The sequence below is a fragment of the Eurypyga helias genome, unplaced genomic scaffold, assembly GCF_000690775.1.
Source record: "Eurypyga helias isolate BGI_N326 unplaced genomic scaffold, ASM69077v1 scaffold8316, whole genome shotgun sequence".
NCBI lineage: Eukaryota > Metazoa > Chordata > Aves > Eurypygiformes > Eurypygidae > Eurypyga > Eurypyga helias.
In genome coordinates this window covers 9,909-25,599 of record NW_010257210.1, presented here as the reverse complement: position 1 = coordinate 25,599, position 15,691 = coordinate 9,909, and the positions used below count along the sequence as shown (strand labels likewise).

The 15,691-nt window shown below is 35.1% G+C and overlaps 1 protein-coding gene across 1 annotated transcript in view; it reads right to left on the bottom strand.

Annotated features, from left to right (window-relative positions):
* LOC104511356 (ankyrin repeat and sterile alpha motif domain-containing protein 1B-like) overlaps window positions 1–15,016 on the bottom strand; it is a gene marked incomplete at both ends in the record, with an annotated part of 142,676 nt that extends 127,660 nt beyond the window's left edge. The window contains 1 exon segment of the mRNA XM_010153931.1: window positions 14,851–15,016. Coding sequence (XP_010152233.1) covers window positions 14,851–15,016 — 166 coding nt within the window.
* Window positions 15,017–15,691: the final 675 nt, after the last annotated feature.

The window sequence follows — 15,691 nt, the reverse complement described above, 5'->3', positions numbered from 1 at the left end:
TTCACAGCAATTGCATACAGTAAATTAAGCCAGGCTACAGTTTATACAGAAATCTAGGAAAAACTTAGAAAATCTCCTACTTTGTCAGGCAGATAACAAAACCATTCATGTTCTATACTGGCCCAAATTGAGAGACTAGGCAATTTCCATGGTATACGATTCAGCTTCAAAACTGTTCTAACTTGGCTAAAACCCCAAAGCAAATCTTCTCTCATACATAACTATTCAACATGACATAAATGTAGAAACTACAGATAAGGCCAATCCTGTATTTCAGGATTTCAAGGAAGGAACGTTACAAGAGACATTTCAAAAGAGCAGATGGAATACTGAATAATGGCATCAGTAGGTAGCTACACTGGGTGCATAAAGAGAACAGTTGGACTAAACTCTTTGAATTGGCTCTTTTGAATTTGTTTTGTTTCCCACACACTTAAACCTGAATAACCATTGTTCTGAGTAGGATTGTAAATATATATCTGCAACTGTCTTGTTGAAAGCACTTGAAGCTATAACTGGCCCAGTCTTGGATGTGGCAGCTATTTCAGGGTTGTGTTTGGAATTAATTACCAGTGAAGTGCATTCCAGTGGCAGCAGGGGGTCTGCTTAGTTGTTCCTGCATCATCCAAGAGAGTTGGGTATGACTATTATCAACTTTTTATTTTCTCTAATCACCCACCTGCACAAATAGGCTTTGGAACTGCTTCAAGCTTGCATAACCCTTGTAATACCAGGCAACTGTCTGGAAAAACATCTCTCATTAAGTGCTAATGAGAGATGATGGGCGATTTCCACCATTTCCTGAGTAACCTTCTGAGACTGCCTCTGCAAGCTGTTGATGTCTAATTGAGCATTCAAAAACAATGCTACACAGTTGCCATATACTTATTTTTTGTGAAATGGGTTTTTTGTTGGCTTTTCCACATTTAAAAGGTTTGTAACTGAAATGACTGCACTTGCCTATGACAGATATTTCAGAGATTTCTACATTTGTCTTGTCTCAGCATGTAGTCATCATGTTTCTGAAAGTTCAGTGAAAAGAACAGGGTTTAGTTAGAGGTGCCAAAATATTTTTGTTTATTTTAGTCATTCACTAAAAACTGGAATGCCTAGTACTCTTCTGAAAAAAAAAAAACCATCCTCCAACAAGGAATGATACATATTGGGGATGTCTATGCTTAGTTCTAAATTTAACTAATCAGTGACAGGCTACTGAATGCTATCATATCCATAGACTTAGTATTTCACAAGACTTTATAATCCAAAGAAAATAACCAAACTGTGCTGTGCAGCAAAAATATTCTACAATTGCAAATGCACTACATGATTAGTGAATTAAGCTATGTTTTCAAATTATGTCATAATATAAACCGCAAAAGGTGACGAGAGTAAGTGCTCTCAAAGCATTTAAATACCATTGATGACAGCCATAGTCCCCAGGGATCAAGCTCAGTTAATAAATAATTAAAGCAGTCTTGAAGATAAACCTTCCAATATGCAACTACCTTTAGCTGCAATGAAATGCAATTTAAGGACAAAACTACATTTTCATGAGCTTCAGTTCTTCCGAAGTATCAATTAGTTAATAAAGCTCTTTATCAGAACACTGAAGTCAAGAGCTAACCAAAACATTTTAAAGCCAGAGAGCTAGAAATAATGTTTTAAAATGTTTCAATATCTAGTTATTCTTATTTAAAGCATCTAAATTTTTGAGCAATTTCAGAGAGCTCAGTGGTCACTCTGAACATTTACATTCCTGTATTTAATATATATTTACATGGAAAAAAGAGGTTTTTTCCAAAATCAAAATGTGTGTTGCATCCAGAGTAACAGGATACTCATTGAGCATAAAGAACTTGTCCAGCAGATAGTGTGCACTACTAATACACAGTCAGAATTCAGGGGATCTTAAAGTTCTTTGCTGTTAATTTTGAAAGCAATATGGGAATGTCTGTATCAGTGCAGACCAGCTGTTTCAATATGTTACCATGATAATGTCCAAATGATTTGAGAAAAACAAAGGAAATTTTGTGGATTATTTTGGAATAACACAATCCCATTTCCAACCATTAACAGCTAATTTGTGGAACTACAGCATTACATTTTAGCTACTAAAAAAACCCAAACACTTGATTGTATTTTTTTAATTTCCAAATTATCTTTTTTATAATTAACATGCCAAAACAATTTTGCCATATATTATTTTTACATATTTTTTATACTTAGCATTTTCTTCCGAAATACTCAATTTCCTATCTGCTGCGATTTAGATGAAATTCTATGTTATAACAGTGTTATATATTTAAGCATTATTAACCTTACCTTCTGACAAAGCAGGATTTATGTAACTTCTCCTTTGAGTGTTTACAACCTTCTATACACCTCAGCATATTTAATTTAGTTACTGTCACAGTGGACAGTTTGCCTCAGTGATTTTCTCTTCTTATTTTGCTTTTACATTCTCTAAGATCCACAAGCTAGCTTTGCAGATTTCTTAAAATTCTTCCTATTAATTGTTCCCACTGATGCAATCTACTACATTTCTTACAGAGCCCACAGATACGGAGTTTGGAATTTTTGAGAGCTTCAGTCAACTAGATAGTTGATAGCAAAAAAATATGCAATGGTCCTTCTGAAGACTTTTTCTGCTTTCTGAAAACAATAAAGCAACTGAGACTGAAAATATTCTTTCATATGGGCTCTTCCAAATCTGTAGTATTTGAAGGCATATCAGAAAAAAAAAAAGGAAAGACTAATTTGATATCCGTTTGCAGTAGAAGATAATTCCATCATTAGCTGCTTGTAAAGATCTGCTACATCTGTATGTTTGTGCATTGGCAAGACAAAACCATTCACATCCTATTTTGATATATAGCAAAACCCTGCAAATATTGCATGCTTCAAATTTCCTTTTGGGGTGGCACAAAAATAAAAATGGTATAAAGAAGAACAAAAACTAAATCTCTGTAAAGTAATATAAGGAAACTTTTTGGCCGCAAGCTACATACTGCCATCAGGACTAGCAGATGCAGAAAGGGAGACAGAAGCAGGGAAAATAGAAGTAAATGAGTGTTTTTTGTTTAACTTAGTATATAACAGGAGGGAAAAGCTTTTTTTTTTTTTCAGAATGCAACACTGATTACCTTCACTAGGAATCAATGTTTTTCTATTTTTTAGTCATCTCTGACACTGAACAAAACAAATAAATCTGTTCATTATGTACAAAAAAGGTTAATTTAGCAACTGCTTAATATTTTCACAAATATTTTGATTTTAACAAAATTTAGCAAGCTATGCCAAGATTTCTGCTTTCCAAATGTATTACATTTTATTAAAAAAAAATCATAAAATATATCATAGTCTAATGAAAGGGAATTCCCAGTAGAATACAATTAAAGGTATTGAAATATTAAATAACTTAAGTTTTAAAAAAATTTTCAAAATAATGACCATATTTAAATTGTTACTTACTATAGAAAAAGGACAGTCGATATAAGGTAGGAATTTTTATCCTAAAGGATAGTATTTCAGATTTTATTCCTGTCAACGTCATTATAAAATGATTAGTATGCATATTCAGTTGATTGTATGGTATAAGCTAAAAATCATCGCCCAATTTTGATGCAGTCAGTCACAAATAAAACAAAGAAAAAAATCTACCGAAGATTGTTAGTCAGAAGAACCAGGAAAACCTTTTCAGTTTGTTTGATAATGAGTAGTAGGCGAAGTAATTGCTTTGCTAGGTCTACTACAACTGTAGAAAAGAGACCAAGGTTACTAATTGAATTCATATCAAAGCCAGTGCCTCTTCACTACAATATTTGAAAAAGCACAGTAACTGTCAAGAGGAAAGGGAGGGGGCTTGGGGAGGGGAGCAGGCAGAGCCATGATCCAGAGGCTTCAGCATCTGTGTTAGCAGAGCCACCAAACCAACGTATGAATGGAGTGTATAAGTGGTCATGAATCTTTTGACAAATTATCTTCACCATATAAAAACTTTATCCAAACTGATTTATCCAAACTGATTTTTCTCAGGGAACTGTATAATATTCAGGTCATCAGAAATAAGCCTTGGAGCAGGATGGAAGTCCTGATGTGCATTTGCAAGAAAGACCAACGGGAAAAGAGACAAAGACTGCAGAGCAGGTATCCCACAAAGTTTCTCTATTGGTCATTCAGTTCATGGGTCCTGCTGGAGCTCAACCTTATTCTGACAGACCAGGGCAGGGATTGAGTTCATATTCCATTGTCTGACATAATGCTGGGATATAGATAGGATGTGAACACAGGCCCAGCACTGAACAGCATTCTCATGTCCTGTGATACAATCACTCACATTATAGCCCAGTACTTAGGGTTCTCAGCTTGATCCCCCACATCAGAGAAATGCCCTGATATGGGACATAGAAATCGAAGGGATTGTCCAAGTCATCAAATCTAATACCTTAACCAAAGGCAATCACCTAACAACAACTATGCTACAAGGCACTTGTAGATTACACATCTATTCACCAATGACAGTAAGTCACAAAACACTCCCTCATAAACTGTATTAAAACTTGCAACCTTTAATACAAAATATCAAAAAAGCCTGAAAAACTACATAGGAGAAGGAGAGATCAGGAGCACTGTTAACGTCAAAACTTTCTGCAACAGCTGATAATGTGTAGATGATCCTACGTATAATGCAGTGTCTAATGATTAATCATTCAGAGTTGAGCAGCTTTATCATATGAAATTGAGAGACCAAACAGTGCAGAAATTCATCTTCCAGAAAAGATGGCTGAGTTTTTTTGTGTGATTCAAGACATATGTATATTGTATTTCCAGCATTTCTGAAAAACAGTTTAACTCAGTTTCATCTTAATGTAAATTAGGACAATATGCAAAGTCTTGAGTAAAACAGAATGAAAAATATGAAGTCAAGACAACTGGTTCCTCCCAACTTCTAATACGGAGTAAAATTCAACCTGAAAAGCTTTGTAGAAAATTCACAGGTGCACCAGGGGATCTACAATATTAGTTACATGCCTACTGAAGATCTCCATGCAGTGCTATACCCATTACTCAAGGTTATATTTCTCTAAAATATACCAGATGCATGTAAAATGTAAACAAATTAATGGTAAGATGAAGTATTACTATTACTTCTAATATTAACAATTCCATGTGTTTTAAAGAAATATTATTCCTCATATATCTATTAAATTATTGTGACTTAAAAAAGGTACTGTCACTTACATCTGCTCAATTATAAAACAATCTCAGCAGCATTTTGAAGTGTAGGATTACTTACTAGAATGGAATATGTTGTATACGGTCTATATATATTTCATCCCTGTCTTGCAGAGAATACTGCAACTGGCAGCCATTTAACAAAGAAAAACTCAAATCCTGCTAAATAATATTTGCATATGGGCTTTAAAATGCAAAATACCTCAAAATAATTATGATCCTTTGAAATATTATCTTGATTTGAAAAAGGGGTTTTGTCTGACAGCATGCAGTCAAGTGTATAATGAGATCATTCTAGATGGTAATCACACCGGGATGGATGAAACTGAGCATTGGTCAGAATGCATGCACATTGATGAGCACTCATTTGCAAAAATTGCCCAAAACTCTCATGAAAGATGATTTTTTTCAACTGTGCCTTAATGAATAATAATAAAAAGTAATGAATCATCAGAAAATTTTTAACATATGTCAAGCAGCAGCCTTTTTCTCTCACTTTGCAGAGAAAATATAAGGTAGTCCTTTGAAAAGGGGAATTACTTTAACAACATAAACACATTTACTGGAACATACTGGATGGTGGAGACCTGCACATACTTTGATAATGAACTGGTCACGTGGTATCAGTCATTCCCATGTGCTTTAACTTCCGAAATGACAGAGTACTTTTAAGAATAATATTTCATTGTTAAGGATGTTATCAGAAATGTAATCCAGAGTAGCATATGATGGGGAGCAATTATCTTAATTATATACTAAAAACCTCTTAGAGGGATGATAAGGTTGTAAAGGAAAGTACACTGGAGCTGCAATATATAAGAATTAACATGGCTTGTGCAACCTCCATTCAGCCTCCTGCGCATATACATTCTGAAGAAGTCTTCAGTTAGGATTGTAATGCTGTTTCTCTACAAGACCTCTGCTGCATCAAGGACATAAAGGAGTGTGAGAAACGGACAATGGAACAACCCAAATTATGGCACATTACTCTAGAAACGTGGCAGATGAAATAATATTATAAAACAATAGAGATAGAATATTTTCCTTAAACACCAAAAAGACACTCATATGAAAATATCCAAAGGAAATGTTAAGTTAGTTATTAAGGCTAGAAAATTTTAATCAAAAGATCTATGTAATTTGTATCCAAGAGTTTAAAAACTGGCAATAAGTTATATCAACAAATGAAATAAACTTAATAGTTACAGGCTTTCACCCTGACACCAGGAATCATGGACTAGCTGATATGGATCACCATTAATAAAAAATGAAAGGGTCATAGGTCATGCAAATTACCATTGCTTCAGAGAAACTGGATCTTATTAGTTAACTTGTTTTTTTAATGAAACTTTGTTAGCTAAATATAAGTAAATAGAGTTAATTTGACATTGACTTTTATAATAAATTGTCGTTAATATTATATTTTGGTTATTAAAATTTGTTAGTGGTTTATGTTTGCAAATTAGGTAATTTTAAAAAGTTAAGAATGGCTCCAGCTGCACATGCATGAGAGGTATCCACTGTATATATCACTCGCTCTTTCCAGACTACCAAATGAAAAAAAAAAGGTAACAGTTTTACCCATCTTTATTCTACAAATACCACTGGGGGTGGGAGAAGGGTCAAAAAGCCTGTATAAACCTCATTCTCTTAATGCTCTTGTTGGGATTCTGAAAGCTGCCAGTTAAACGGGCAAGAATCAGACAAGAAAGTACAACACTGGAAACAGTGATCACTGAACGCTTCCACTGCCCACTTCTCAGTTTGTGATACTGAAGTTACATTTTTGCTTTGCTAGAAAACTTCTGCTTTTGTCAAAAGGCAAGAAATGAAATGAAACAAAAAGCAGGACTTTTTTTTAATTCCCAACACAACAATCAATTTTTAACAAAGTGCTTTGCAGTTAGAGTCTGCCACTTAAGTAATGGCAAAATTGGACAATTTCATTTTTCTACTTATTAATACAAAAATTTTATGAAAGCAGAAGTTTGTCCAAATACAAAATCACTCTGTTTAAAATGTAGAATAACTAAGGGAACAGCTGTGTTAGGAAACCTATGGCTTTATCTTATGCTGTGCAGGACTGCTTAGAGTGGAAGCAGACAATGGATGAACTACTATTGAAATCTTCTACCATTCACCTTCCTTCATTAATTAATTCTGTTAATACATTCATAATTTGACGCACACAATATATGAATATGGTGCTTATTTTCCACCATGGGAGTTAAATTTTATTTTTAATCTCCTAGTTTACCTGAACTACTTAGGAATGAACTTTGCTGTAGAAAGAATTTTCAGGTTGTCTCACTCGCCTTCTGAAACCTACCCAAAGATAATTAAAATGGTTCAGAGAATTCACATGCTGTCAGAATGTGATTTTAGGGAGGTAGCTAACTGGGCAGAAATCAGAGATGCACAGTTCACTGACCTGTCTACAACCACTTCCAACTACAACAGCATTACAATACCTTAACAGGTATGTTTTCCTGATTTCAGATGAAATCAGAAGAAAACAGAAATATTCTCACAGACAGTACCTCTTTTTTTTCATGTTCTACTACAAGACACACATTTTTCCTGATCTCATATCAATACTTAATTGACTAATCCCTGATTTTAATAATGATCATTCTTTTAGAAAAAGATACATACAATGAAGATCTAACCCAACTGAAATCAAATGTCAAAACATGCCCTAACATCAGTGAGGTTAGGAACATAGGCCAACCTCTGAGACTCAGATCACTTGAGCACTTACTTGTCAAAATCTGTTGGTTAGTAACACCTATCAACAAAACAGTAATCAACATATGACCAGAAACACAGCTGAACTATGCTCCTCTAAGAGACCTAGTACTAAAAATGATAATATTAAGCATCTTAATTGTACTTCAAGAGCTATAATAATAATAACAGAAATACAGGAAAAGGGTATGAAAATGTCATTATGATAAAACAGAATTCCCAAGCTGCCCATATTTTGAGGATTTGTACTTAAAGAAAATAAAAATAACTAGAAAATGTGAGAAAATACTTAACAATAGAAAATAAATTATCGATTTATATTGTAGGAACAACTACTTCAGCAAACACTAGACGGATCATATTTTTCAGAAATATTTTCTTTTACATTTTTGAACGGGGCTTAAAACAAGTACTAGCTATACTGAAGAAAAAGCAACAAAAAGCATGATAGAAGAGCTATTATACATTTTATTCTTCCATCAGCACTCCCTTAACCTTTATTAAAATGCCATGAGATATTAAAAAATCCGAACTGCAAACATATGCTAGTGCATTAGACAAAATTACTTCTGCTAAGTGTGCACTCTATAACGTGGCAGTAGGAATGACAAATACAAAATGTGTCATCACTGAAACGCAGTCAGGAGAAGATTAGTTTGGTTTCCAATACACTGTGTTCTAGGAAAGATTTGAATCTTGAAGCTCTGAATGTGATCCTTATATCTTTATAAAATAACCTATTAAAACAAGGAAATTGAGAAATTCCATACCATAGCCAAATCGTTAACACAGATTAAAGAAGAGAAAGAGAAGCAGAGAAAAAAAATATAGTATACACCTTATAACTAAGGCTGGCATTGTATTTCACTATGAATAAATTATTGACTGAAAAATACAGCTGAAAATTGTTTGATTATTTTTCATTTTCACTTTAAAGTAAACTTAACTAAAAAACAGGTAAAAAAAATCAGCTGGACTAAATATAACATTTAATTGAAAAAATATAGCTGTTTCTTGGTTTCAACCACTTCAGATCTTCTTGTAATCCTTGTAACTTAACTCTCTGATGTCCAACCTAAATATTCCCACTTTCAATTTAAACCCATTACCCCTTGTCCTGTCACTACAGGCCCGTGTAAAAAGTCCTCCCCCGGCTTCCTTGTAGGACCCTTCAGGTACTGGAAGGTGCTCTAAGGTCTCCCCGGAGCCTTCTCTTCTCCAGGCTGAACAAGCCCAACTCTCAGCCTGTCCCCATAGCAGAGGCGCTCCAGCCCTCTGAGCATCTTCATGGCCTCCTCTGGACTCGCTCCAACTGGTCAATTTTTAAGATGTATCTTGAGAGGTTTATTAAAGGAACTACACAAAGGCTAGAACCTAACTTTTCACCTTTTAAGGGGAGTATTTTCATCAAGTCAGGGCACTGTGAGACTCTTATTCTTCTTATGGCCCGTGAATCTTTTTCTGTGGTAAGAATAAAGGGGAATTAGGCTGTATGAAATGCCCTGAGAACCGAGAAACTTTATTTAATAACAGAAGCATTTCACTAAGGCCAAAAACTACTTAGAAGAGAAACCTCTTGATGCTTAAGAAAGACTTCAAGCTATTAGGTTGTTATGGAAACACAAGCCTCTTTTGTCAATTATCTACTCCACCAACCCGATGCATGGCTCACATTACGCTACACACTTATGCTTTGTGTTCCTTATTGACAAGCTGAGTGACTCTTCACCTTTCACTCAGCATACAGATGAATTATACTCTTTGGAGATACTGTATTCTTGAGTAATAGGTGGAAGAATAAGGATATTGATTATCATTCATACATCATATCAGGCTCTGAGGCATGAATAAAAAGCTTTAATGGCCCTGACCAGACTTCTGAGGTTGTCCATTCAAATTCCCTTTCCCGGAGGCAACTTTTTGGCTCAGCCTGGGGCCTTTAGCTCCTGCCTGAGCTATGCTGACGGAGTGCCTGTCTTGTGCTTGTGCCAGTGCACCATGCAAATGTAATAAAAGCACAAAAGCAAATGTATAAATTCATTAAACAAGAAAAGATGCATTTTCTGACTTAGCCTTAATGTGGAGAAATGAAATGTCCAAATATTCAGGATAGGTGCTGTAAGGATTTGTTACTGAACTCGGTCAGAAACTGATGGTCTAACAAATAGCACTTTATTTCCTAAGCCAAGTATTTAATGATTGGCAAATTATGTAAAAGATTAATATTTTAATTTTGATAAAAGTGTTATAGCTAGGCTATTTTTCAATTCAGGTTTCTACAGAGCTGTCTCCTAGATATTCATATGAGACTGCTGACACAGGGTTACACAGTAGGCACAAGAATGCAAGCAGCGGTGAGCTAACACAATGGTTACAAGTTTTCAGGTTCATTTCCACTGTCGTGACGGGAGAGGGATGCCAGGCTGAGAAAGCAAAAAATACCTAACGTTGCAGTAGATAGGCCAGCCTGGGGGCAGTTTGATATGTTGTAATAATTCAGTGACAAGTCTTTATTGTTGATTTCCCTGCTGTGATTATGAGTCTATAAGAAAAAGGTACCATTAATTACAGATTTATTATCTTACATGGTCCTCCTTACAAGTTACTGGCATTTACGTGCAAATTAAGTATTTTTTCTAAAGAACAAAACCATCATGACTGACAGCAGCAAGATTTCTCCAAAGTACATTTAGCTGGGGTAGATGGCCAGAAAAGCTGCTAAGATATTTCCTCCTTTCTTTCAACTCCTCTCCTTGTGTTTGCCTACTACAGGCTAGAGGCAACACATCACATATCTAACACATCTTTATCCCCTTGACAGAAGCCATACCTTTAGATGTAACCGGGTAGCGTTGTTGTACCAGAGCTATCTTTAAAATAGCTGACTTGGGAATTGCTGACTGGGGTGTGGCTGAGAACTCAGCATGAGTGAAGCCCCTAAGTACCTTATTTCTTAGGTGATTTTGCAGCCCACACTGAGTTCTGCATTGCTACAGCTGAGCTGTTTCCAGAGTTGAAGATGGATCACTACAGTCTCCCCAGCCTGCAGCCACAGTAAAGTAACCTAACTGGAAAAAAATAGGTCCTTGAACTAGAACTCCCTTATCCAAGGATGATTTTCATGCCGTTTACAGACAGCCATGTCTCTTCCTGTTACTGAGATGCTGTACTAAAACCTACATTAAACTGCATGGACAGATCAACTTTCTCAAAGAAGGATTTTTTTTTTTTAACCCAGTTATTCATGAAAAGAAGTTTGAAAAGTCCTCCCTAATTCCTAATGAGACTCAATGAGACCTAAAAATATTTTAAGTAGTACTGGCCATCATTCACTATTATAATAAAAATCAGCATGTAGACTGCCACCTGGTCTCACTCCTAAGGGAGTATCTTCAGTAGAAACTATAGAGACAGACTGAAAGAGATACAATGTATCTCTTTGGTATGGACACACACTTAATCTCCAGTGAAAAAAATACATTTATTCAAATTTCTTCTGTAATGTAGCTCAGGTTTCATTCAATATTTCTGCTAAATATAGTGTATGATATTATAAGGAGCAAGGATGGAATATGGTACAAAATGTCCAAGCTACTCAAGATGCAAGGTAAGTCTGTAAATGTCTTCAACTGTACAGGCCCAAATGCAGCATGGTGCTGCACCTAAACTTTTGCTACCAGTATTGTAGACACTAGCTAACTGATCAAAACCATATTAACTTCATGAAGATACTTGAAAATGTCTACTTTAGCATTAGAAATACCCAGTGCACTGAGCTTCAGCCATTTATTAAAGGGTTTACACCTTTTCCAAGATGATTTGTTGCTATAGTTCACAAAATTTAAATACATACTTGAGATCAAAAAAGCAATACTAATGCATGCATTATCAACTAATGAAATTTTATGGTTATTTTTCAAGGTTAAATGTCATGTGATTTCTTTTTTTAACTTTTTTAAGTGTAATTTTTACATTAAAATGACTAGTAGAAATGTGTAGTTTAAGGAATGATGATACTGTTCTGGAATAGCTCGACAGAAAGATTAGTGAGATCAGTAAGATTGATTCATGAATCAACTCCATTATTTTTTTTTAAATTGATTTCTGAAATTTTAAATACAAATTCATATTTACTTAGCAGAAAAATTTGTCTTGGAGTGCAGCATTTCAGAATATTCCTATCAGGTCTTAACTGTTAGCTGAAAAGCAGAGATACCGAGATGGAGATGCTAACATGCTGCCAACCTTGGCCTATCAGTCTAGTGCAGAAACAAAGAACAGCTTAACTTGAACTGAGGTACACATGCAGTCTTTGTTACTCTTAGATCAGTCCTAATCAGAAGCAATTTTAACTGCCAGCATGAACCAATAATGTAACTGCTCTTCTTCCTATATAAACTTTTTTTTTGCAAACAGAAACAAAACTCACACAATACAGGATTTCAGAAACATAACTAACCAACTTTACAACTACACTTATTTCATTTCTGTTCAATTTTTCTCCCTTACATCTAACAGTCTTTACCATTTCATGCATGGAGCTCTAGAGTTCTCATTCTTTGCTATTCCCTAACAGTTAAAGAATAAGATCCAGTGGATTAAAAATAACATGGAGAACTACAGAGCATTCTAGTTTTTTCTGTAGCAGATCAGAGTATGATGACTGACAAGGTGACTATTTCCAACTTCTTAGGAGTTTACTGGCAGGGCAGATAATAGTTACAACATGCAGCTCTACAGCTTGAAAGGCCAGCCAGAATGACCTTTCCTCTCAATATAGGAAAGAAGAATTTTCAATCTCTGAGTGCAGTCAGTCTCACTTCTACTACCAAGAGGTAGGAATGCCCCAGACAGTGGGGAGAGTCAATCAGTGTCCTACCACCTAGGGAAAGGAGACTGACAGATGCAATTTTATGTTCAAAGTGCTGCCTCATGCTCTGAAATGAACTCTACATATGACAGTATGGCAATTTGAAAGAGTATTCCCAAAGTCAGCATGTGTCAGTGATACAAAACCAGGGAAATTCAAGGAAAAAATTCATGCAAATTAGATATTTGTTTTAAATTAATTATCTCTGTGATCATACGTAACTTAAGCAATAAATCTTTATGAACTGAACTAGCAGGCTTACATTCACATACAATTATGTGTAGTTTTAAGTACCTTATAACTGTGAGTGACATGGTTGATTTAATTTGGGACATTTATATTACAAGATAACAGCCAACATGAACACAGATATGGCTTACAAGCAGGCCAGTTAGATAACTATTACATTTATAGCTTAAAATAAAATCACATTTTGGAATCTGCTTATCTATACAGCCAAATGTTCTTCCCAATAAAATGTCAAGGAAAAGATCATAGTGGTATATGGTAAACTAAGACAGAAGGAATTACAGTACATTTGTACTGTCAACGCATTGACCTTGTTAGGTCATATAAATATGGTGGGTGCCCTCATGAATGTCCTACAGATTCCTTGGTTATTCTCTGGGCCTTCGACACACACCATATTTAACCATACACAAAATATATTTCCTGATTAAGACCTAAAAATTTCTTTTTTTAGGATCTGTTTTTCATACTGATCTTAATGGACTTACTATGCCTAAGAAAAAAGCCCACGTTCAGCAGACAGAACCCTTCCAAAGTGTGGTATTTTAGAGCCAAGAAACCATCAACAGAGTAAACCTTCAGTTACACAAGTAGTCATGCTGATGTTCAAGTCAGATTCTGGTCCACTCTGTGCAACCATGTTATAAAGATGCTATTCTATTTTGTGCCACCTCTTAGGTCACTGTCCGTAATGCAGGTTCCCTCAAGCCTTCTTTAGCCCAGAGTTTATGGAGAGGTGAGAACTATGACCCATTCTACCTCACCTTGCAAATCAAAGCTGTATCACGATAACTGGTCCTTTTATACTATGTCTGATAAAGCTCTGGTGCTCTTCCAATACTAGTTCAGCTGTGAAATCAAGAAGGTGCTTCCCCTTACACAGACTAGTTAGGTAACATGATGTTAGTCAACAGTCATATTTCATTCTTCTATATTTCCCCAATCATGATTCATAATCAAGATTGCACAAGTCAAAAAGTCAATTGCCCATTTCAAATAGGTCTGTGCTGCTGAAAACTGTCATTTGTCAAAGCAGAGTTTCAGTCTAATTACGTGTAGTGGAATGATTATATTCTGAAATTCCCATACCAGGTGGTGACTAATGAAGAGTTCAAACAAGAGTAATGGGAGAAAACATACAATTTTGGAGAACATAAACAGAATCCTTACAGATAATATGATTCATCTGACTCAGCATTATTCTATTGTTTTTTAACAACTGTAACCCACTGCTGTTTAAACCTGTATAATACCAACAGCGGCTGGCCAGACTGTCATTTAATATTTCTGTCAGTTCTCATTCACCATTTCATTTTCAAAAATTGAGAACATCTTACTTTATATAACATGAAAATACAGAGCACTTTTAATTTTGAATTAGTTGTATAATGTTGTTGCTAAGTACTTCATTATAAAACAGAAACAGGTTGGTAAATGAATTACTGCAAAAGGCTAGGCTTAAAGAAATTCGATTTCTAATTTGGCTTTTTGCAATCTTCTTATATTTATCTAGAAAATAATTTCAAGTTCTGCTTTGAATTTCCTTCCACAGCATTTTGCTAGCAATTTTTATTCTGATATTAAGCTCTTACGGTAGCTAACAGAAGACTATAATACTGCTGTGATAAGTAAACAGAGTACTGTATTTCTTAAAAAACATAAACCTATACCTTCTATATAGAATTGCATACTTTCTGTAACTTTGCAGTTACACCAAAGACTATGTAAAAGATTATTTAGTGATTTACCTGGTCTTGAAGAAGAAACTCTTGCTATCTCTAGGGAACAAGGTTTTTTGGTCACTGCTATGTCTATCGAATCACAAAGATTGCTGTCATTTTCTGAAGGAACTGCATCCAGAGGTAGAGAGGGTATTGCTTCCAATGCATAACCTCTCTTCTTTGAATAAGATTCCTGAAATGCAAAAAATTAAGTAGGTAAGAGAGATATTTCTCAGATGACACAGGAAAAGAAACAGGTTCAATAACTCTGGCTAGCAGGGTTTGAAATTCAGCAAGTTAAATACCACATTCTGCTGAAATCCAAACTGGAACACACTGGAAGAATTATTTGCATGCTAGAAGATACAATCTCTTGTTTCTTTAAGTTTTTGTGTAACATAGTTCTTGCTAAGTTATGGAAATATCTTTCTATTTGTATTATTTGCTATATAACTTTGTATTTAGCAAAAGCTCTAACATAACTGGTCTTGCCATACCTGCTTTCCTAGGTTTTAATTCCAGGGATGTCTCTTATTCAGTTTTTTTCATTATATCTCATGGAAGTGACAATTACATTAACCACTGCAATTATTTTCTCTTTTGGGATGGTTTTACAATATGTTTATATTATGTGTCAGAAAGCTAAAGATAGGCCACCTACATTCTGATGGCAGAATCCCAGGTTGTGAATGAAGATGAATGCTCTGTATTGAGTGAACAGCAATAATGGTGCAAGGTGTCTTAACAGCAAAACATATAGTGAATTCACATCACTAGCAAATGCTGAGGGAGGGGGAAAAAAGGAATTAGTTGTTCTGTTGGTGCATTAAACTGTCCAATCAAGCAGACTGTCTCCGCTTTATAATAT